At 37.0% G+C, this 26,178-nt stretch overlaps 1 protein-coding gene across 1 annotated transcript in view; it reads right to left on the reverse strand.

The window, feature by feature from the left end:
- Positions 1–426: 426 nt before the first annotated feature.
- LOC133530780 (histone-lysine N-methyltransferase PRDM9-like) overlaps positions 427–26,178 on the reverse strand; it is a 31,486-nt gene continuing 5,734 nt past the window's right edge. The window contains exons 5-11 of the mRNA XM_061868848.1: positions 25,082–25,308; positions 18,849–18,951; positions 13,597–13,717; positions 12,971–13,058; positions 7,006–7,255; positions 2,861–2,991; positions 427–2,341 (exon numbers count right to left, since the gene is read on the reverse strand). Coding sequence (XP_061724832.1) covers positions 2,251–2,341; positions 2,861–2,991; positions 7,006–7,255; positions 12,971–13,058; positions 13,597–13,717; positions 18,849–18,951; positions 25,082–25,308 — 1,011 coding nt within the window. The 3' untranslated portion in view covers positions 427–2,250. The remainder of the gene's footprint in view (positions 2,342–2,860; positions 2,992–7,005; positions 7,256–12,970; positions 13,059–13,596; positions 13,718–18,848; positions 18,952–25,081; positions 25,309–26,178) is intronic.

Genomic DNA, 26,178 nt, shown 5'->3' on the forward strand with positions numbered 1-26,178 from the left:
AAGTTATTATGCAGAATAGAATTATGACAAAAAAATATGCCAAAGATAGGGGAGCCCAATGTTCCATATGGCCAAATCAGGAAATGCCTTAAACACCACTTAGTAACAAAATTCTTACAATAACTTAAATTTGTATTTAGCTGCTCCTCGAGTGAGCCTCGTGTGATATCACACACGTCAAAATCATAATATCACATTATTTTTTTACACTATATACAAAACGATATTCAACTTTAGTTTTATTATCATTCATTTATCAATACGAATTCAAGCGTGTAATTAAACGTACAATCACCATCAGATATATTGGAGCGGCCAAGGTGCTCATAAATATCTGAACACACCTCTATTTTCGAAGCGTTAGAGTGCGTGTTCAGATATTTTTGAGCACATCGGCCGCCGTTTGCGATATAACTGATGGTGACTGTACCTAGTGTACCTGGTTTTCTTTATCGTGAAAGTAATCGCAAACGGAAAACCAGACTAAGTGACTTTTGGACCGTTAACTATATTTTACATTATCTATAGTATATCTAACAAACGGTTGCAATATTAAAGGAACCTACAGACACAACAATTTGAGTTGAACCATAGGCGTAAAATAAACAACGGGTTGCACTCCGGGAGTGTCGGCAGAAGTGAAAACGTTGTGCATTTTTGATATTTTGGAATGGTTAGGGAATAATTTTGCACGAATTGCTTTATCAGTATAAGAGTACTATTATTTATGCATACATTTTCGCCGCGCGGTAGAAAGAGAGGGGGATACTTCCTGTTCTACGCCGCGCCGGCGGTCTACTGGCTTCAATGACATTGTAACCGTTTTTCGATCAGGTCACGTGTCCGTCTTATGAATTTTCAATCTGACGAGTCTGTTGGTCACGTGACCTGTCGCGAGTTTAACATTTCCCCATTCCCCATCACAAAAAGTGGACAGCTCCGCTAAAGAAGTTTTCACTTCAAAAAAATGTTTTTCAATAAAAAGACGTGTCAAGATTGTTTACCTTTTTTCTAATGCAAAAAAAAACGAACTATAGTTATGCCAACAAATTACTGCGTCTGTAGATTCCATAATATATATGTACTTTTATCTAAGTACCGCCAGGAACATTCACAGAATTGCATCGACACATATCGAAACTCCTATTCTGTTAAAATTTGGTATATACATTTGACTTCCATTACGTGTAAAAATAATTCACTAATTTTATTATAATTATAGCGTGCAGTTAAATTAATACAAGATTGATATGCATCGACACAGTTACGGCGTTATTCATAAACGCTCTATACAAGCCTCAAGGAGCTATTAGGTAATCGTTTATCTGTCATTTTGACGGTAACATTATATATCTCAACTTCGAAATATGTTTGCCCGATGTTTCATTTGACGAATTTTCATTTGTCCGAACACATTTGTTTTTAAGTTAAAACTAGCGGCGCTGTGCACTTTTTGTGATGGGAAAAAATATTAAACTCGCGACAGGTCACGTGACCGACAGATTCAAAAACTCCATGATGGTTCCAGTAATGATGATCGTGTAAGAGTCGTTGAAATTATGGATGGAAGTTGATTTTACTGAGACATAAACTTTTTAATGTTAAATAATTGTAATAGTTCTGAAGTGTTACATTTTTAATGCAATATAAATTGTTATGTTTGTGTACGATAGCGCAATAAATGAATATTGTATTTTACTCCATAAATTATAGTAGTTTTATACTGTTAATTAAAGCAATTCGTGCAAAATTATTCCCAAATATCAAAAATGCACAACGTTAATATTCAAGTTTTCACTTCTGCTGGCACTCCCGGAGTGCAACCCATTGTTTTTTTTTTTTTTCAGAAACCGTTAAATTTAAGGCATCCTGGAGAAGCCATTGGGTTAGGTTAGGCTAAATTGGTAACCCTCTTAAAAATTCAACGGTTTTCATAAAAAACGCGTTCGGTCAAATGAAATATCGGGCAAACATATTTCGAAGTTGAGATAGGTAACCCATTTTGACTGACGTATTGGTGAGAAAGGGATAAAACATAAATCTAATTGAGGCTTGTAAAGTGTTATGGATAAGGGCCTATCACATCACTGTTAATACAATATTAAAATATAATATCAACCACAGCCGCGGAACCATCGTGCTAAATTACCACGATAATATTCTGTAATCGGAGTCAGTTAAGGAGCCATTCTTGGACAAATCACCTTCTAGATGTCACGAATGAGATGGCGTGTGGCGTGTGAGGGAGGGCTAGATGCAGGTGGTCTTGAGATGCATGGAGAGCAGGCCTTTGGCCACGAAGCCGCGCCCGCACAGCGCGCACACGTAGGGCCGCGCGCCGCTGTACACACGGACATACATTCATTACGTCACCAGTTGACGGGGAGTACGTACAAAATGTGACATGTTGTGACAAAGGAATTTCAACTCCTACACTTACTCTGGTTATAATAGTAGCTGAAAATCGTTGAGCATTAGACTTTTTGTTTGCCGCGATATCTATTGTCGATTAGCAGTACTGAGAGTTCCGCTACTCGATGTTAGATGTCAACTGCGAATATAATAACCATTTTGGTACCAAAACTGAAGTATGGAGTGAGCACTCTATTACTTTTTATTAATCTATGATCGCACACACAATGGTTTTCGTCACACTTGTAAGGAGAAAGGAGAATAAATAAAACTTCTGCCTAATTTCGCACGTACATTACACGTCGAAATTTAGGATTTACGGGCCGCATCATTTAGTAAGTGTGATAAAAAACTACATTACAGCCCTAGGTCGAAATTTAGGATTTACAGACCGCATCGTCTACATGTGATAACATATTTTACGAGCAAGTGTGAAGCGTGGCGTTACCTGTGGTACCGTTCGTGTATGACGAGCGTGGAGCGCTGGCTGAAGGCCTTCCCGCAGTGGCTGCACACGTGGGGCTTCTCGCCGGAGTGCACGCGCTCGTGCAGGGTCAAGTTGCACTTCTTCACGAAACCCTGCGAGGACAAATAATACACTTTACTGCTGTTGCGGGCAAATTGTTAAGTTTCTGAATAAGGTGGCTATGTAATTGTATGTATTGTGCAACGAGGGGGGTTAAGTGAAATTTTGCGGACTAGGTCTTTAATCTTTTATTTATGCATGAATCCTCAGATGATTTCTCGACGATAAAAAGCGGCCAAGTGCGAGTCGGACTCGCCCTTGAAGGGTCCCGTACCATTTATGACGTATTAAAAAAAAACTACTTACTAGATCTCGTTCAAACCAATTTTCGGTGGAAGTTTGCAAAGTAATGTATATCATATATTTTTTTTTAGATTATTCATTCTGTTATTTTAGAAGTTACAGGGGGGGGGGGGGGGACACATTTTACCACTTTGGAAGTCTCTCGCGCAAACTATTCAGTTTAGAAAAAAGTGATATTAGAAACCTAAATATAATTTTTAAAGACCTATATAGATACCCCACACGTATGGGATTGAAGAAAAAAAATTTTTTTTAAATTTTATGACGTATTAAAAAAAAACTACTGACTAGATCTCGTTCAAACCAATTTTCGGTGGAAGTTTGCATGGTAATGTACAACATCTTTTTTTTAGGTTTATCATTCTGTTATTTTAGAAGTTACAGGGGGGGGGGGACACATTTTACCACTTTGGAAGTGTCTCTCGCGCAAACTATTCAGTTTAGAAAAAAGTATAGTAGAAACCTCAATATCATTTTTGAAGACCTATCCATACATACCCCACACGTATGGGTTTGATGAAAAAAGATTTTTTGAGTTTCAGTTCTAAGTAAGGGGAACCCCAAAAATGTATTGTGGTTTTTTTTTCTATTTTTGTGTAAAAATCTTAATGCGGTTCATAGAATACATCTACTTACCGAGTTTGAACAGTATAGCTCTTATAGTTTCGGAAAAAAGTGGCTGTGACATAAACGGACAGACGGACATGACGAATCTATAAGGGTTCCGTTTTTTGCCATTTGGCTACGGAACCCTAAAAAAACAGCACAGAGAGTTCCGTTCCCCATTATGCGTTCGCAGTGCCTACGTGGGTAGTCAATACTAATGTGCGGATTGTTATTTATGATTACACGATATGTATGATTTATAGATAGCACTTACTTCATAACGTTTCAGATGCTCTTCTGAAGACAGTGCTATTTTACAGATAGAACAAAGTTCCGTTCGCCGCAGTGCACAGTGGGCTCGCAAATGTCTGCGTAAAGAGTTGAGTTGCGCAGGTGGCGCAATTAACTTCAACTTCAACATTTATTCAGCAAATAGGCCACAAGGGCACTTTTACACGTCAACATGGAATTTACATACAAGCAAAAACAAGCACATCAACTATTATAAAATACTATTCATTGAAAATATTAATGCAAACTACTTAAAAGTATTATTGTTTAAAGAAAACGTAAATACACACTTTATTGTTATTAAGAGGAAAGAAGACGATCGATTCTTCATACACACATAGCCCTCATTTTCCTCCCTGGATATTGACATGATGGAAAATATTTTTACAGAATTTTATGTATTTTAGTCATAGCTATGCCCGATCGTTTGATTTTTAATTATTTTATCTACACACATATCATAAATCCTCTATGATGCCTTCAAAATCCGTAAATAATGGCCAACTGTTTTGTTACAAAAAAATTCTTATCTGTGATAATGTAGTTATAGCTTCATAACTACATCAAAATCGATTTGGTTATGCATTCAAATGTGGAACATCTCTGAATAAAAAAGCAATTCGATTTGACCTCTATTCTAATATCAGTCGAGATGCCTTTTTGTTTGAAATGAAAATTCAATTGCATACAATTTTGACATATCCCGACTCTAGTTTTTCCCTGAATTAAAAAACTACATGCGTGAAAAAAATTCTATTACCGCCATTTGAGGTACAGTTATTTTTTAATTAGTTTTAAGTATAAAATGAATATGTTTTGTTGTTTATTTTGTGTAATGTAGTTAAATATTTGTCCGATATCTTCGACGAATTATTTTTGCAGTAGGTAACAGACGAGACAATATTTAATATACTTTGGAGGAGTGTATATGAGTACCTCATCGAATCATACGCGGCTTTGTCCATTTTAATAATGATTAGTGGATCGTAACTTAATTATGTAAATAAATTTCTCTTTGTTTTGAATTTAAATCAGTTCGTCGCATTTAATTCACAATGTCAAATCCAATATTATGACAGCTATTTTTTTCTTTTGGCGAATGGCAATGGCATTTCACCTATTGTGCAGTAGAATTGGTAAAATTACAACTTTATGTTTATTATTTTGTATTTCTTGTAATAAGCGATATTAAATTTATATCAATATATTGCAGTGTTCAGGAAGAAAAATTCTTCGAAATCATATGTAAAATTTCAGGTGTTATAAAAATGAAATGTTGTCAATTATGGCGGCCATTTGTATTTTTTCAGTTTTTGTGGCATGAGGTGTCATTGATCGCCTGTAAGGGTTTACTTTGATCACTGATCAATGACAACCCGCGGAATATAGTTTTTGAAGCGAAAACTTCTTTAGCGCCGCTGTGTACTTTTTGTGATGGGGAAAAATGTTAAACTCGCGTCTAGGGGCAGTGACCGTCAGATTGAAAATTCGTAAGACGGACACGTGACATCATGGTGACGTGCAAATTGAATGTCTTCGAAGCCTGGTTACTTTTGAAAAATCGTATCTCATTCAAGTGTAACATTTTATTTTCTTCATAATCAAAGTGCGGTCATAACGGTTAAAGAGATTTAACCGTTGTTAATTGCGTTGTATTGTATCTTTGTGTTGTTGGGTGTCCATGATTGTAGATACTCAAATTTTTCCTTACCAAAAAGTTAAATAACAGAAAATAAGCGTGATTGTTTTACTTAATATGATGGTGAACGATTCATTAACATTTACTGATTGTGTAGGTTGTAGTCCTGCTCACATCTCATGAATTACTCTGTATATGTTATATATTAACACTAAAATTCACACTCAAATTTATTTACGTAGGTATAATAGAGAATCATCTCTTTTTATAAAACTGCTACTCAATTTCTGCAAAATATCAAAAATTCACAACGTTAATATTCAAGTTTTCACTTCTGTCGGCACTCCCGGAGTGCAACCCGATTTTTTTTAGATTATTTAGATAGTTAATGGTTTCTTAACTGCTTTTTGATTTATTATTTTAGAATAATGCTTCGACCATATAAAAAACGATTAGGTTCCCGAGCATATCGGAACTGCTCCGAAAAAGTATTCAACTGGGCTGTGACAGAAGTGGTCGAAGGCAGGCTGTCGATACGCCAAACATCTGAACATCATGGTATTGTTGGTAAAGTTTGATAGCTTTTTATTGTTCAATTATGCTTCTAAACATAAATAACTAAAATATGAGACTGTTTTGAAATAAAGTTGATTTTTATTTAACTATCTTTGTTTTTCTTTGTTAAAGTAACCCCAAAAGCAGAAAAATCCTTATAAATCCTAAACCTGCGAACGGATTTTTTTTTTAATGTTTTGAAGTTTGACTCTCTATAGGGGTTACTATCGAATTCCGGGTATCGAAGTAACCCCAAGTTCAGTTTAAAGTTGATCACCACCTTTTTATTTTATTCCAGGAGATACATAACAAATATAAAATATATTATTAGTGAAATCGATAGAGCAAAAACCCGATATTGTATTTTATTTTCTTTTTTGGATTCCATATTCGGGGAGATAAATATATATACATTTTGAAATTGATCAAAGTAACTCCAATCCACGGTAATGAATGTTTTCTTGAATACTTACTTTGCCACACGTTCTACAAACATTACGCTCATATCTCGCATGTATCCTCAAATGAAACTTCAGAGGCTCCCTCGACGAGAGTCCCAAGAAAAAAATTCCCACACACCGAATAGAGAAAGTTCATCTCCCCACCGTAAGCTCCCAGGTGCCTCCGTAAAAAGTGGAGATGGGCGATCTCACACACAGCAGTTTCGACTCACCTTTCCACACGTCCCGCAAACATTAGGTTTATACCCCGCGTGTATCCGCAAGTGAAACTTGAGATGCTCCCTGGACGAGAGCGCCTTGCCGCACACGGAGCAGAGGAAGTTGCGCTCGCCGCTGTGCGCGCGCAGGTGGCGGCGCAGCGAGTTGAGGTGCGCGAACTGGCGCGCGCAGGTCGCGCAGCGCAGCGCCAGCGCGCGCGCCGCCGCCTCCGGGTGCGCGCGCGTGCGGTGCGCCAGCAGGTACCTGCGGCACGCCATGTTCCTCTTTTTAGGGTTCCGTAGTCAACTAGGAACCCTTATAGTTTCGCCATGTCCGTCTGTCTGTCTGTCCGAGGCTTTGCTCCGTGGTCGTTAGTGCTAGAAAGTTGAAATTTGGCATGGATATATAAATCAATAAAGCTGACAAAGTCGTACAATAAAATCTAAAAATTTTTTTTTTAGGGTACCTCCCCTACACGTAAATTGGGGTGTTTTTTTTTTTTGCTTTAACAAAAAAAAATTAATCAAGTGTGGGGTATCGTTGGAAAGGTCTTTCAAACTAATAGAGGTCTTCAACAAACATTTTTTGATAAAGTGAATATATTCGGAGATAATCGCTCCGAAAGAAAAAAAAATGAGTCCCCCTCCCCTCTAACTTTTGAACCATAGGACCAAAAAATACGAAAAAAATCGTGGAAGTAGTAAGAAATGAAAACTATAGCGGACATGATCAGTTTAGCTGTTTTTGAGTTATCGTAAAAAGTTTCCCCTTCATAGTAAAAAGACTTACTTTAATTAGGTACTAATTATGCAAAGGTACCGTTTCATCCCTTGGTTAACAATTTACAATACTTTAAGCTCCAGTTTAGCTTATTGTGACGGAAGAGTAACTACGGAACCCTATACTGAGCGTAGCCCGACATGCTCTTGGCCGGTTTTTTATTTAAAGTGAAAACATCTTAGCGGCGCTGTGCACTTTTTGTGATGGGGAAAAAATGTTAAGCTCGCGACAGGTCACGTGACCGACAGATTTGTCAGATTGAAAATTCGTAAGACGGACACGTGACCTGATCGAAAAACTGTTACAATGTCATTGAAGCCAGTAGTTAAATTGTAAATGTAATATAAATTGTCAGGTTTGTGTACGATAGCGCAATAAATGAATATTGTATTTTACCACATAAATGATAGTACTATTTATACTGATAATTAAAGCAATTCGTGCAAAATTATTCCCTAACCATTCCAAAATATCAAAAATGCACAACGTTAAGAGGAATTCCTAGTTGTGATTTTCCCATACAAACGCTCTCGACTGTTTCCTCCCTGGATTTTTAACCTAGAGCAATGATTTTTTCAAATAAGATCAATATCATCAATATCTGTGCCGCTATGTTTTGCTTTTTTGGATTATTTTATTTTGAAGAAAATTACAGCGCCTCGAAAATCGCAAAAACGGCTTAATTGAATTGGCTGTAAAAAAAGGCACAGTATACAAATATGACAACAAATATCCAAAAAATCAAAACATAGCGGCATAGATTATTTCTTCCTCTTGCAATTTCCAAAATTTCATAATGATTGGTTGTGATTTGGAGGAGGAAACAGTCGAGAGCGAAACCTCGATTTTTGAGTTTTTTGCGTGTGAATTTCGGTCCGAGCTGCAGTTGTCCTTATCGCACGAATTGGAGGCGGAGACAGTTTCTAAATATACGTACACAGAAGGAATAGTGATGGGCATAACATCCTTATTAGGGATTGCAGAACCGGTACTGTTTTAAAGAACCGGGATTTCCCGGTACTTTCGGAACTGGTCTAATTATTTCATTATTTTAAATAAAACGACAGCATTTTGCGATTTGACCACCTTTCGTATTATAATTTAATAATCACATTTTCTTTTACTACGTATAATCACAATAAACAAGTAAATTTTTTTTAGAAATATAGTATTTTACATTGCTCATACTTGTGCGTCACAAGTAAAAGATAACTACATTGATGTTTGCCACTAGATAGCAAATTAAATGAAATTACATTGACAAGGGGATTTATATACATATAAGTATCGCAGTCGTATTGTATAATCCGCCGTATTACATTACGGCTAGCCGATATCAAAATAAGGGCCATTTTGAAATGCGGCGGTTCAACGATTAAGGTATGTTGGGTAAATACCGGATGCGGGTGAAGAACGTAGGACATTCATTTCTCCCTAATTTGGCTTTATTTTTTAATATTGGCAACATTGTATAAGACGCCATTTCATTGCGCCTCGACTGCCAGTGTTCCCGCGTCGCTCAGGGAGTCGAGCTTGTGCTATGCGCAATCACAGAGAGCAAGGTAAATTTCGCTAATTCTTTCTTCTATCCGATCTTCGACCTGTAATTTATTTTGCGTATTGTGATGAAACTGTGTTTGTTTTTGTAATTGTGTTAACAGACCTAGCACTGCTGTAGGCCGCTATCCGATCTTGACCCTTCCAGGTAAAGATCGGAAAGAAACAATCCGATCTTTACCTAATTCAAAAACAGCAGTGATTGTCAAACTTTAAATTTTCTTCAATTTACCTACTGACCTACTTAATTATCACATTTATTGTTTTCTTGATCACACTTTCGTACCACTATTTTTATCCAGTACCACTACCAGCGCGACGGTAAATCAAAAGGAAGAGATTTTGACAGTCTATTTTGTATGTTTGTATATTGTATGTGTATGTACACCTACTTACTGACAATGTAATTTTTTTAATTTCCGCAACCCAAAGGTTGCTTGGAAGAGATCGCTTTTTAGCGATAAGACCGCATGTTGTTTACCTGTGCTTATGTTTCTGTTTTCTTTTATTGAGGTGTGCAATAAAGAGTATTTATATTGTATAGGGATGATGATACATGTTGAATTGTATAACAGAATCGAGTAAAATAGATAGCAAATGAGCAATTTTTCGCAATAAAGTACCTACACATACGGATGCATATGTAGATGTGCACGCATACATACATAGCTAGTTTAGGATACAAAATAGAGATAGGGCTTCGAAATTAGTTTCCTTAAAATGCTTCAAGAGGGCTCTCTTTTCCTATATATTTACTTTACTCTTTACATACGATCCTTACATTTTATAAAAAAAGGATTGTATATCAACTATTTAATATATACATAATTGCAAAATTATACCAACAAAATCGCAATTTTACTTATTTTCTATACTTCAAGATGGGCTCTCAGTGAGCTCAACGAGGGGTGGGAGGGGGTTAGGGTCGGCAACGCGCATGTAACTCCTCTGGAGTTGCAGGCGTACATAGGCTACGGATACTGCTTACCATCAGGCGGGCCGTATGCTTGTTTGCCACCGACGTAGTATAAAAAAAAACCTTGACCTTTTTAAAGAACTACTTAATCTTTTTGATTTCTAAGTTTGATTCTTATTTTTTTGGCGACCTTCATTAAAAATGACTGGGCACGATTATTTTTTATTTTGATTTTTGTCCCTCCTACTTAAGTACTTAATATCTTCCAGTACATTCCTTTCAATAAACAATACATTTACACTTTCACTAAACCTGTACAGTTCACGAGATCTTAAATTGTCAAAACTTCGAAACCTATCTATTATTTTAGTGGTTTTTCTTACTTTATTACTTCGGGTAAACCTTACAATAAGAGGTTTCTTAGCACATTGTTTACTTATCAAATTGCCTTATGATATAGGTATCAAAGTTTGAGAGCCACAATTTTACCAATTTTTGTATCAGGGTTAAGATCGGATACAAAAATACGAAAAAAAAACTTTCGTTGACAACTTTTAAGTTTGTAATTATTGGTGGCTGTAATGTAATTTATATACATTGGAGAAGGGTAGACACCGGACCTACGAATACGAACGAATCTACGGTTATTATTTAACGATTCGCTCCGTACTTCAAGAATCTGTCACGTGCTGAGATCTCGAAAAAACGTTTTCTCACGAGTTCTCTCAATTGGTCCCAAAATTGTCCGGCATTATCCCAACATACTTTACCCAGATTGTCATTGCGATACGTTCTTCAATCAGGCGGCCCAAGTTTAGCCCCATCGTATTACAAGTTAAATAGATTGTAGCTTAGCCATATATTTATACCTACTTACCAAAACGGATAGGGACAGTCAAGTGTAAAAATATGGGTGTACTGTACACATCTTACTCAAAAATATGTCCCAGCATCTTATTCCAGTGTAGTAAGAGCGTAGTACCATATTTATGAGACGATTCTTTCGATACATATTTTTGCACTTGACTGTACGACGACGACCGAAGCAGGGACATCATTCTTTTTTGCAGTTTTTACCTATATGGTAATTAATAGATACAGTATAATATAAAAATGAAAAACAATATTAATTTATGTGATAACAACAAAAACAACTTGCATCGGGCAGCGCAGGATAAATTCCGTTCGGCTCGCGGGCGATGTCGACGGATCGGCGCGCAATGAGCGGGCACTGGAGTCTCGCATCTGTGTGCGCGCACTCACACTTAGATAGCTCCCGCTCCCGCCCACCGCAGCGCGACAGAAACATAGCTTCAAAAATTCGAGATTTGAAAAGTTGCTCAGCTAGGAATTGCTCTTAATATTTAAGTTTTCACTTCTGCCGGCACTCCCGGAGTGCGACCCGTTGTTTTTTTATACTGCGTCGGTGGCAAACAAGCATACGGCCCGCCTGATGGTAAGCAATCTCCGTAGTCTATGGGCGCCTGCAACTCCTGAGGAGTTACATGCGCGTTACCGATCCTAACACTCCGCACCCTCGTTGAGCTCTGGCAACCTTACTCACCGGCAGGAACACAACACTGAGTAGGGTCTAGTGTTATTCGGCTGCGGTTTTCTGTAAGGTGAAGGTACCTCCCCAGTTGAGCTCTGCTCTAGATCTGGAATGACATCCCGTGATGTGCCCTACCAGACAAAACGAGATGACATTCACAGTGCCCATACCTCTCTTTTGGACGTACTTGAAGGACATACCCGGGTCCGGGTAGTGTTCCCCGAGGGCCCCGTGCTCGCGTGCACGCTCGCCGCCGACCACAGTACGAGGGTCAGCGTCGAGCGTGCACGCGAGCGAGCGCGCGGCGCGCGACATCGTAACCGGAGCGGAAGTGTGCCACTAATTTTCAAACTGTTCGCGCCCCCTATATCTCTGTTAAACTTAACGGTCTAGACGCGATTTATTTATTTAATATAAATTTCATTTTGACATTTGGAAAGATTTTACAGCTCCAATAGTACATTGTAGGCGAGGCCGGAAAACCGCTCAAAGATGGACGAGTGACTCAAATAATAAGAGTCCCACTTGTTCTCCGTACATAACCAGCCCTGGGAGAGGACAAATTTTTCCTATTCCAAAACCGGGTTTTGTAAAAGGTTTTTTTTTTCCTTATACATAACCAACGTCACAACGTCGTAACTTACATACAAGATTGCAATACCTAGTTAGGAAAACGATACACATATTATATATTAGGTAAAGTTAAAAATAAGCGAGTCGAGTAAGCATGAAAATTCATACTATAATTTCTAAAGATCAGTGACATACTTTTACGTAGTTACATAACATAGAAGATAACTGTACCCCTAGTGTAAATTTATTCGATAGCGAAACGTGACGTACGTGTTTGCGTTAAGTCTCATTTTGTACGGGATTTAGAAACAGCGCGCCAAGCGGGACGTTTTGGAAACTCAAACTCATGCTTTTCATACACCGAAAATATTACAATCCTTCCATCCGTTGGAGAACTACGATGCAACAGACAAACAGAGATTGGTATCAAACATACATATAACACCCCTCTTTTTAAGTCCGGTGTTAAAAAGAAATGATTAATAATTCAAAAATGATCAATATAAACACTACTTTTCACTTCAAAAAAAAAACTTTAAATTAAAATTCTGAAAATATTAATTTCATAAAACATTTCAAATATGTATATGCATGAACATACCTCATATAAACGAAGCCTTCAGGACACAAATCGCACACGAAGCGCTTGCCCGGCGCCGCGCCCTCCGCCTCGCCCTTGTGTGTGAGTCCTGCAATCACACAACGACTTTACCACGGCTATACTCTATATCTTAAATAAAAGTAAACACACAATTTATACTTTTTCGGGTAGTTATAACATTTATTGGTTAACCAACCAAATAATAATAAAAAAAACGCCTGAATCTGTCACAGAACGACCTGACTTTAACCTACATTATTTGATCATGTAATGTTATCATCTACCCTCAGGAGCCATTTGAGGGTAGATTTTGTTTACTTTTATTTAAATACCTAAAGATACGTATAGTTATTGCATTAAACTGACAATAATATAAGATTAAGAGCGGTTTTCTTAATGATCTCTGTCACAAGAAACGAAATGGATTATTAATCAAATTCCTTGACTGTACATCGCTATCCCTTTCAGCAACCTCGGGGGCACAATTTCTTCTCATAATTTATGTCCTATAGATTGTATATCAATGAATCTTTGTATTTACTAAGCCACTTTTTTCGAGCTTAGTGAAATTTTAGATACTACAAGATTGTGGTTTTGCCATAGAATAAATCTTGGTGAAATGTTACCATGTTTGAGTATCTGATGGTGGTCGCGGAAGGTCTTCTCACAGCGCGCACAGCGGTAGGGCCGGCGGTCTCTGTCCCAGTGCCGGAGCCAGTGGGCCGCCCACGCGTCTGCCTCCATTATCTGCTCATTCGGAGTATAAATAAATAAAAACAACGGGTTGCACTCCGGGAGTGCCGGCAGAAGTGAAAACTTCAATATTAACGTTGTGCATTTTTGATATTTTGGAGAAATTGAATAGCAGTTTTATATAAAGAGATAATTCTCTATTATACCTACGTAAATAAATTTTAGTGTTAATATATAACATATACAGAGTAATTCATGAGACGTGAGCAGGACTACAGCCTACACATATATTTCTGTGATCTCGAAAACGGCTCTAACGATTTCGCTGAAATTTGGTATATGGGGGTATTTGGGGGTATACAATCGATCTAGATTAGTCTTATGTTTGGGAAAACGCGTGTTTTCGAGTTTTCATGCGTTTTTCTTTCGACGCAGAATATGGTCGCTAATTTCGTGTTGCCGGCCACTGTCCGTCTGGTCCAGCGGGTTAAGACGCGGACGGCTAGAAACGAGTGTTACGGGTTCGAATCTCGCCCAGCGACTAACTTTTTTTTTTATATATGTTCAAGCTTATATATTTTTTTTTTAATTTTTATTGTTTTAGACAAGTTTAATTTAGTAAAAAAATGTAGTTAAGATTATCACCTGTACACCACCATATTACAATAAATAGTTATAACCGAGTATATATATATATATATATATATATACAAGAATTGCTCGTTTAAATGATGGCTACTATTACGATAAACTATTTTGGTACAACAAATTTCTTATCTGTGAAAAGCTTGACGATTTTCTTTTTTTTTTTTTTTTTTTTTTTTTTTTTTATTGGTATTCAGGACAACAACAGCCGTAGATATACAATTTACATAGGTGTTTTTACATAGTATTAGGCCAATAACAGTTATCCGTTGGGTGCAAAATAATATACAAATATAATTAGTTAAACAAAGTAATAATCCAAGTGAAACTGTGCAAACCCACGCACAGTAACAGTAACAGTAGGTGATAATCAACATGAAAATTGAAGTTAGAGGTAGGTACACATGCTTGCATAAAGTTGATAGGTGTGCATTAACGTTAATAGTTGATTTAATTTATTTATATTGCTCTTGTAAATAATTTAAGTGATCACGCTTTTACCCAAAGATCACTATTTAGCGCTCCTGTAAAGTAACTGTTTTACCTACTACATGGGACCATCCCTTGCATAAGATACCAAAATTTGTATTATGCCAAGACGCCAATGATGAGTACTCCTACAGTATAATATAGGATTAACATTTACAACAGTATTTGGTTAATCTTTAGAACCTATTAAAACCCAAAATAATTATTATATTCATCTTTTTTTGTTAAGTAATATATCTAATACGTCATTTTTAAACTTATTTTTAGGGCCATTAAAAGGATCCGTTGAGTCAAATTCTTGATTGTAAAGATGGGGAATGCGAGATAGTACGGCATTTGCGCCGTAGTTAGTGGAGTGTAGTGGGACTTGAAAGAGGGTGGTATACCTGGTGCGACGTTTAGGAACCCGAAATAATATGCAAGACAGTAGCTCAGGGCAATCAAGACGGCTTCGAACGATATCAAAAAGGAGGTTCATGTCTGCCAACTTGCGTCTATTTTCGAGTGTAAGAAGATTGTATTCATGGCAGCTGTCAGAGTAAGAAGCAAATGAATTATTAAATTTGTAATTTAAATGGTTAATAAACTTTTTCTGGATTCGTTCGATGCGGTCTTTGTGGGTGGAATAGCAGACTGACCAAACAGGGGAAGCGTACTCAAGAACGCAGCGTACGTATGCATAATAAATAATTTTTAAACTTAGTAAACTACGAAATGGTTTGCAGGTTCTCATTAAAAATCCAAGGTTACGATAGGATTTATTTACTATTAGGTCAACGTGGTTTCTCATAGTCATTTTGGTGTCAAGCATCACCCCCAGATCCCGCACTACATCGACTCTCTGGACTGTGATGCCGTTAAAATGATAGGAAAAATTTATAGGTTTTTTTTTGCGAGTAAAACTAATGCATTGACATTTATTGATGCTGATTGTAATCCTGTTTTCTAGGTAATATTTCATAAGATTAGTAAGGTCACTTTGCAAGAGCTCACAATCAGCTAATGATTTAACACGCATGTAAACTTTTTTGTCATCAGCGTACAATAGATGGTGAGCATTTGTGAAACATTTGTCTATATCAAATATGTACGCGTTATAAAAGAGAGGGCCAAGATGAGAGCCCTGGGGCACGCCAGATGATATTGCAATATAGTCAGATCTGAAACCCCCCAGAACAACAGCTTGTGAACGATTTCTGAGGTATGATTGAATCCACCGGAGTAAGTCACCATGTATTCCAAGCGTCTGTAGTTTTGAGAGCAGGATGGCGTGATCTACACGGTCGAAAGCTTTTTCGAAGTCCGTGTATATCACGTCAACCTGACCACCTCCTTCCATTTCAGTAAGAACAAAATTTGTGAAACAGGCTAGGTTAGAGACAGTGGAGCGACCTTTAAGGAATCCGTGCTGCCTGCCGGAGATACCGCGACTTATTAGGGGATAAATATGATTAAAAATAATTAACTCGAATAGTTTACCAATGGTGTTGAGAATAGAAATGGGTCGGTAGTTATCAATTTTAGACTTAGAACCTTTTTTATGAATGGGAATAATGTGGGCTTTTTTCCAAATAGTAGGGAAAATGCAGCTCTTTAGCGAGTTTTGAAACAAGATTGATAAAGGAAATGCAAGTGATTCGGCACAAGAATATAAGAAAATTGGCGGGACGCCATCACAGCCAGGTCCTTTGGATTTATCAAGTGCTTTTAAGTGTTTGAACACAGACTCACCCGTTATGATAACTGCTGATCGAACGGAACTGTATTGAGGATTATTCTCGGGATTAAATGAAGAGGCTGCGGGGACGAAGACACTTTCAAAGAAGGCATTAAAAGCATTACATATCTCTTTACCCCCACTATAATGATTATTATCGAGTTGGAAACAATTTGGGTAGTGCGAGCCTCCTCGCTTAGATTTTACGTACCTCCAAAAAACTTTAGGAGACTGCCTTATGTAGGATTCCGTATTGTGGGTAAAACGTTGAAAACACTCATGTTGTACGCGTTTTTGCCTAGCTCTGAGCAAGGAAAATTCCTCGTAATCGCGTGGGTTTGCCAATCTTTTCCATCTACGATGTAATTTTGTTTTTTCACGCAATATTTTAATAAGAGCAGAACTATACCATATTGGATAAGATTCTTTGCTTGGATATGATACAGGGACAAACAACGAGAAGCATTCTTGGAGTTTGTTATAAAAAATATTAACTGCTAAGTCTATGTCATTTGTGTTTAAAATGTTCACCCAATCTATGTTTTTTAAATAGTCGTTAATTTTTCCGTAATCGCATTTAAAGAAGTTGAAACGACGATTTTTATTAACCTTGAGCGGTTTAATGTATAAATCTAATATATCGACAGTGAATGACGGATGGTATTTATCTAACTTAGATATAGGCAGACTTTGTGTAACGCATAGCGGTAGGTTGCTAAAACACAGATCTAAAATATTACTACAAGAGTACGCAATAAAATTTTGTTGAGTCAGCCCTAGATATTGCATGTCTTCTACGAATGCCAACGCAGCGTTTTGATAGTCAGTCTTTCCTTGATTTATCAAGCTAAACCCCAATTCATTGTTCCATGTGATACACGGCAGATTAAAGTCCCCTAATAATAAATAATTACATGTCGGGTGCATGCCAACCATTCGCGATATATTCGATTTTACTGTATCTAAATTAAGCGGCAACTTATCCTCATCCGGCGCCAGGTATACCACCGCCGTAATTAGGTCAACTGATGTTCCGAGAGCGCGGGCAGGGATAATGATGCACAGCGATTCGAATTCGGCGCATAACCACTCGCGATGCACCGTGGCACAGAGGCTACGGCGAGCGCACACCATTACCCCACCGCCGGTGCTTTTGTTCGTTAGTTGAAGGTTCCTGTCACAGCGAAAAACATCATATCTAAAATCGCATAATTCAGTGTCAAAAATATCATTCTGTAGCCAGGTTTCGGTCAGGAATATTAAATCATAATCATTTTGTAAAATATTGTTATAAATCTCAAGACATTTTGTTCTAAGCCCACGAACATTTTGGTAATATATGTTTAATTTGTTTTGCGTATTAGGTGTGTTAGCCATCTTTGCATGTAGCGTTAATTAAAACCATGATTATTATCTTATAAATATAAATCGTTCGATAGCCTGGCATAATAGGGAGCGAATTAGTAAATGGCATATATATGTTATGGTTAATTTTCTTACGGTATATTATGTATATAATTAATTGTTTGAGAGAATAATAACTACGACAATAAGTGGGCCGAACTTCAATATTTTTAATCGATTTTGTAGGAGATATGGTATCGTTGTATAAATTACGGATTACGAAGTATGCAAGTATTGCAAGTATAGTCTTAATTGTAAGGGCGGCGTTAGGGTAATAAATCTTACGGTTTAATAACAGGGAAAACGGAGTTAGTGCAAAAGGCAAACGAGCGTATGACAGAAAAGTGTAGTTAAAAATATGTAAGTGAGATTTGTTACATTCATAGACATCATTGGCTTGGAAAGTTATGAAAAATGATATTATTTTAGGTAGCAAAGTATAATAGGCTTTGGGTTTAAGTGCGATCATTACAAAAATAAAGCTTAAATTTGTTCTTGAGTAAGTTGTAAACGTGTACAGGTTATATTGTGTTTTATGTATGCTAGTACTTACATTATTTATCTTTTATTTCCAAAATTATCTTTAGGGACTTCAGCGATTAGAATCCTGATTGTTCGACTTTCTCTAGATAGAAAAAAATCACGAACATAGGTCTAAAAATATAAAAGTTGCTATTAAAAATGCTCAACATTATTTTGGAGGGAACCAACGATAACTTTTTTTTAACTTGCAACTAATTAAAATTCAAAATAATGAAGTCCGCGGTCCCGAGCATGCACACCCATGTCGCTCACGCTTACACTCAGTAAGAGTACTGCATGTAATAAAAAATATTAGTGAAATTTGAACTTTAATAGTTGTCAATAGAGTTGAATATCATGTCCGCCGCTTCATATGCTGGAAAAGGTAATGAAGTCAGTTAGCGGTACCTTGGAGCAGCGCGGGCAGCGCAGCGGGCGCGCGGGCGGCGCGGGCGGCGGCGCGGGCGGCGCGGGGGGCGGCGCCTCGCGCCCCGCCTGCGCGCCGTGCTGCCTGCCGGGAACGGAACATGTATTGTATCGTATTGTAATACGGGTGAATTTTATTCTGCATGACAGGGGGAGGGGGGGTGTAGTTTCCCTGTTCGTGCCAGCAGCATTATGTAGTATATAATTATGTAAGTAGTATGTATGTATATATATATATTGTCTTACTGTTGTAGATTTAAATTTTAAAGGTATTTTCTCTACTGTTATTTAGTTTTAATTTAGTTTCATTTCTCCACTACCTAAACGTTGTCTGGAAGAGATCGCTCTGTAGCGATAAGGCCGCCTGTTGTTTACCTCTATATTCATGTATTATATGTGTTTCCATGTATATTTATTCTGAGGTTGTGCAATAAAGAGGATTTTCATTATTGTATTGTAAAATAAAATAAAAATAAAAACTTAGAGATGTATAAGGTCTCCAAGTTTCCAAAACAAAAATTAAATTAAACAAAAATAAAGCGAGAACATGATGTTCTCATGTATCAAATCTACTGGACACTTTGTGTTGTCGATAATTTCTACGAGACAGCCTTAATTCCTTAAGCGATATTAATTAATTAAATTGGTTCCACAATAAAAGTTGTTCAATTATTGATTTAGAGTAAAGTAAGTAAAGTAAAGTATTTATTCATTGTTAACTGTGTGCATTAGGTGTCATATACAGGAGATATCGAACCAACACTTGCCCGTTTCGAGCATACACTATGTGATCTTAAAACTACTAACTATACTAGCTTACTAACTAACTTATTATTATCAAACTGGCAATTCCAGAAAAAACTCATTAAGGTTGTAATAGTACATTACGATACAAGTGCGAAAAATAGGAAATTCGAAACGAGTGGCGATAAATTAAAACACGACCGAAGGGAGTGTTTTAAATCGACACGAGTTGCGAATTACCTATTCGCACATGTATCGTACAACGTTTTACAGTAGGGGGAGTCCGGGAGGTATGACCAGGTGGGAGAGTTGAACCACGACAAATATTTCAATTCAAATTTCGCGCCACCGACGCCGTTTACAGCTCATGCCGTACTTTAACAGAAGGCGCAACTTTTGGCGACGCCATATTGGCCGCAATTAGTCTGGTTTGGAAATGACTGGAGTAAACGTGGTTTCGCTGTCGCGAAGTGAAAAAAATTACAATTTTATATTTTTACACTATTTTGACAATTAAACAGGTGAGTAGTATTATTTTATCTTATTGTACTTGTTGGTTAATGTAGTTTTACTAACAGTGATCATTTGGAATGTTTATTGTAAGAGTATAAAGAAAACATAATCTATATAAAGTAAAGGGGGGTGCGGGAGAGTTGAGCCGCATGGTGGTAGGGAGACATGATCAGTGGTTCAATTCTCCCACACTGTGCTTAAATAAGGGTTTGCTTTATTTTTATGCAGGCCAAACGTCAAAGGAGGTAAGAGGAAGGTGTTGCAAGATAGCGACAAGAGAAAAAAATCCAAAAATAAAATAAAAAACAAGTGTTGTGTTCCTACCGGTGAGTAAGGTTGCCAGAGCTCAACGAGGGTACGGAGTGCGGAGTGTTAGGGTCGGCAACGCGTATAAAACACCTCTAGAGTTGCAGGCGTCCATAGGCTACGGTCACTGCTTACTATCAGACGGGCCGTATGCTTGTTTGCCACCGACGTAAGTTGCATAAAAATGTTCGACTGTGTGGTTCCTGCAAAGGATAGGTATATTCACGAAGTTTGCGATGGGTTAACTGACAAAGATGTGGACAACTTTATTTGACATGAAGAATTATGTTATGTAAAATGAAAAGGACCTTGCATGTGCCTTTGATAATTTGTTGACTGAATTGATCTGATAGAAATAATTCATAATAATAATAATTTAAAGATAATTGATCTCTTGAATTTTATGTTAAGGTTGCCGATTTTAAATTTTATAAAGTTTATTAAGTTTTAACATTTTGTTTTATGGGTAAAAATACTTTGTTACAACTACTTTCCTTTTTAGGGTTCCGTAGCCAAAAGGCATAAAACGGAACCCTTATAGTTTCGCCATGTCCGTCTGTCTGTCTGTCTGTCTGTCTGTCTGTCCGAGGCTTTGCTCCGTGGTCGTTAGTGCTAGAAAGCTGAAATTTGGCATGGATATATAAATCAATAAAGCCGACAAAGTCGTACAATAAAATCTAAAAATTTAATTTTTTTAGGGTACCTCCCCTACACGTAAAGTGGGGGTGATTTTTTTTTTTCGCTTCAACCCTAGAGTGTGGGGTATCGTTGGAAAGGTCTTTCAAAACTAATAGGGGTTTTCAAGAAACATTTTTTGATAAAGTGAATATATTCGGAGATAATCGCTCCGAAAGAAAAAAAAATGTGTCCCCCCCCTCTAACTTTTGAACCATAGGTCCAAAAAATATGGAAAAAATCGTGGAAGTAGAGCTTAAGAAAGACATTAAATGAAAACTATAGCGTTTTAGTTTAGCTGTTTTTGAGTTATCGCAAAAAGTTTTCCCTTCATAGTAAAAAGACTTACTTTAATTAGGTACCAATTAGGTACTGATTATGCAAATTTGCCTATTTGTTTAACTCGGGTGAAAGGTACCGTGTCATCCCTTGGTTAACAATTTACTATACTTTAAGCTCCAGTTTAGCTTATTGTGACGGAAGAGTAACTACGGAACCCTACACTGAGCGTGGCCCGACATGCTCTTGGCCGGTTATTTAATAAATATATTGGATTAAACAGCACTCTTTTCACTGTTTTTCCTACCTAACATATGTATAGTCATATCTCCCACACCCCCTGGTCAACTCTCCCATAGGTTGGGGAGACTTGAGCCAATACCCCGTTTAAGAAAAATATTTTTGCAGAACTTACATTTTGTACTTTATCAGCACTTTGCTATGCTCTAAAGATACCTATTTAGATATGTCATCTATACACGAAATATCGAGTTGCTAACACTTTCGGATAAATCTCTAGTGGCTTCTGAGTAAAAAGAGGTTCAAGTCTCCCGGACTCCCCCTACATATGGCCCTTTAAATGTTCGACACAGTAACATAATATGCTACTTCTCGCACTAGTGCTATAAAGTAGCCCCATATGTACTGTAAAATACATTTTCAATCAACCAGTTTTTTAACCTAAATTTAAAACGATTCCCCTCTAACATTTTTATTTCAACTGGCAGGGCGTTAAAAACACGTATTGCAGTATAGAATGTACTTCTGTAAAACATTGAGTCATTTGATTTTGGAAATACAAGATTAAATTTGTACTGCTCTCTAAAAATTATCTCTCTGCGAGGATTTTTTTCTAAAATAGGCGTCATTATTTTTTAGAGGCAAAGTTCTAGAATGTATATTCCAGTAAGAGTAAGAAATCGCTTTTCTCTAAACACATTACGTAAGGATTGTTCAGTATGCATGCGGTATATTGTACGCAAACATCATTTTTGGAGGATAAATGTACTGTAAATGTCTACCGAGGTTCCCCAGAAAATAACACCGTATGTTAGCAGCGGAAACACATTTCCATAATATGACTTTTTGGCAAGGTGTTATATTGAACTTCTAAATCAGTCAAACAGAGCAAGGCTAAAGAAATTGTATATTATACAATCGTGATATAATAGAGAGCTTTTCAGTCGAGTATCGTGTTTAGACAACGAAGCTTGCTGAGTTGCCTAAGTAAGGTACGAGATTAAAAAGCTTTTTCTACGGATCATCTAAAATAATACTTTTTTAAATATTAAACTCGACGCGCGACTCCCGCCCCGCGCCCGTTTAGTCTTTTCTATGGGAGCGCGGCGGCACGTGATTGGTGTTTTTTTTTTTTACTTTATTGGGTACACTTAACAGAAATCGTACAATATCATGAAACATACATCACTCATGACTTAGAAACTAGCACGAGATCCAAAAAAAGTGTACACAGCATGCTTTACAAGTAATAGTCCATTGAATAAAAAGTTCTAGAGTGCGTGAGTTAGTAACGTAAGATGTTTCTTCGGAAACATGTCAAGAGTCCCTAGGTAATAAACATACTAAAACCCCGGGACACTAGGAGGAGCCCCGGAGTGGGGGAAGGGGGGGGAAAGGGTCCATTTTTTCATTTTTCGCTTAAATCTCAAAAACGGTACATGTTAGAGAAAAACTTTCAAGGAAAAGTTGAAAGGCCATAAAATTATCTACAAGTTGTACCTAAATCATTTTTTTCTATTCCCAGCCGTTTCTGAGTTACACGCAGTAAAAAATGATTTTAGCTCAAACAATTTCCCCATACTACATACCCATGTTTATCACATCAATCGATCAAAAAATATTTCTTTCTTCCAAAAAACTCAAATGTGCAACTTGTGACCGGTACTGATAGATTGCTCTTAATTAGGTCTATAATTGGTAAAATAAACACATTCCTCCATGGAAGCATTTAGGAGGAATCGATTGTCAAAACTTATATTAGGGTAGTTACGCAACTTGACCTTTTTATTTTTTTTCTTCCAAAAAGCTCAAAAGTGCAATTTGTGACCGGTACCAATAGATTGCTCATAATTAGGTCTATCATTGATAAAAAAACCAGATTCCAACATGGAGGCGTTTAGGAGGAATTGAATTTTATTAGGGTAGTTACGATAACCCTAAGTTGGTAAAATAAAGTTTTCGAATTTTTCACCTTTCATGGGATGTAGCTCGAAAACGGCTGGGAATAGAAAAAAATGATTTAGGTACAACTTGTAGATAATTTTATGGCCTTTCAACTTTTCCTTGAAAGTTTTTCTCTAACATGTACCGTTTTTGAGATTTAAGCGAAAAATGAAAAAATGGACCCTTTCCCCCCCCCTCCCCCCACTCCGGGGCTCCTAGTGTCCCGGGGTTTTAGTATGTTTATTACCTAGGGACTCTTGACATGTTTCCGAAGAAACATCTTACGTTACTAACTCACGCACTCTAGACCCCCCTTGGAAGGACTCATTCAATGGACTATAAGCACAAATGTTACAAATCAATTTAACACCATATCAAGAAATAACTATCTAAACAATATTTACAATTGAAATGAATCTTATAGTTGAGTGGGAGCCCATACATAAAAAGTACACAATTATAGTTTGGTATACAGAATCAGAATCAGAATCAGAAATATTTATTGTGCAAACTGTGTAGGTACAAGAATATGACTTAGGTACATTTTTTGATGAGTATCAACAGTTTTACCCTTCTCGGGTATACAATTATTTTTAACTTAAACTAGGTTTTAATATTTTATCTTAAACTATACTTTAATATACATTTAGGTTTACATAGTTATAAAATTCTTTTAAATTATTGAAAACTTTGTCTATTAAAAAGTTTTTTAAGCATCTTTTAAAAGTATTTCCTTCGAGGCTTTTTATTTCGTTTGGCAGATGGTTGAAGACATTAATAGCAGATATGAACGTACTTTTTTTATATATTGAGGTGCTAGTTCTCGGAAGTACCATATTGTACTTATATTGTGATCTGATATTTTCTTTGCATGAACGCTTTGTGAAATATTCAGGGTGTTTTTTTACAAATAGGCTTAATTCTAATATATAAGTACCGGTAAGGGTCAAAAAGCGCTTCTCTCTAAACACTTCACGTAGCGATTCATCCATGTACATTCTAAAAACAGTTTTTAAGCATCTTTTCTGCAATATAAATGTTTTATCAACATCAACAGAATTTCCCCAAAAAATTACTCCGTACGTCAGTAATGGGTAGACTGTTCCATAATATGCACTGATAACAATTTTTTCGGAGCAAGTTTCTGACAATATCGATAAAGCATAGCATCTACTAGATTTTTTTTTATTTAGCTCATTTATATGTGCCTTCCAATTTAAATGTGTATCTATTTCAACGCCGAGAAAACTAACATTGCTTACGTCATCTACTGACGTATTTGCATTTGACGCTACAATAGATTCAGGCACAGTTTTATAATTTCTAAATTGTATAAGTTTAGTTTTATCTAGGTTGACATGGAGGTTAAGACTGTTTAGCCATTTTAAAATGTTTGTTAGTACACTGTTTATATGTTCTTGCATGTTTTCATATGTATTTTCATTTGAGAACAAAAGAGTAACGTCATCTGCATATAAAGTACACGGTACGATACGAAATCTTAATTAAAACACCTATTAGGTATAATGCAGATTATGAAGCGGCATCCAACGAACCTGTAATGCTGCAGCATCTCCCCGCGGCTGCAGCACTGCGCGAAGCAGATGCAGCAGTCGAACTTGTCCTCGTCCGGCTCGCGCTTGACCAGCACGTCGGCCGGCAGCTCCTCCGGCTCCCGCTTCACCGGCACCGGCGGCAGCGGCAGCTCGCCCGGCAGCTGCCCCATCAGCAGGTTCCACTCCTGGGTGACGTACATTATTGTATTACAAGCAAAGAGTTATTGATTGAGGTAAAGCCCAAGATAATAACTTTTAGGCAATAATATTTTTTTTTTGTGGCTCTGTAAATGAGTACAGTCACGTCTGAAAATATGAGTACGAAAAATATGCCAAATATATAGATACACTATTATATTTTTGGCACTTTTTTCGTATCGATATTTTCAGACGTGACCGTACATGGAATTGAATTTATAACGACATACGTAATTTTATTTATTATATTGTTTTCTTTGTATTTTAAACACGACATATTGTTGTATGGTGATATTTTTGTTTTTATCTGACATATTTGAATTGACATCAACTTTAATGTTAAGTTGGTTTGTACGAGTATGACGATCCTTATTGGGAGACACGAGTAATTTCATTATTTAAAATTTATAGTGTAATGTTTGACGACCATGATGAGAAGATAAACATACTGAACTGTCGTTCCGTTGTCACTATGAGCATATGGTGTCAAAATGTAATCGCATGCTTGGTTTTATCAAGCGAACTGCTAAACCTTTCAAAGGGCCAAATAGCCTAATTGTTCTATACTCCTCATTAGTACGAACTACGCTCGAATACTGCTCGTCGGTTTGGCAACCAATTTATAAGACACACTCTGATAGATTGGAATCAATACAGGCAAAGTTTTTACGATATCTTTCCACTAAAACTAAAGCACGCCAAACGCTTCCTGAGTATTCAGATAGACTCTTAGCATATAATTTACAATCACTATCGTCCCGACGCGATGTCGTTGATATGGTTACACTTCATAAAATTGTGCAAGGTGGTCTCGACAGTAACCTCATGGATTATGTTTCACTTAGAGCCAACAATAA

This window comes from Cydia pomonella, chromosome 23 (genome assembly GCF_033807575.1).
Source record: "Cydia pomonella isolate Wapato2018A chromosome 23, ilCydPomo1, whole genome shotgun sequence".
Classification (NCBI taxonomy): domain Eukaryota; kingdom Metazoa; phylum Arthropoda; class Insecta; order Lepidoptera; family Tortricidae; genus Cydia; species Cydia pomonella.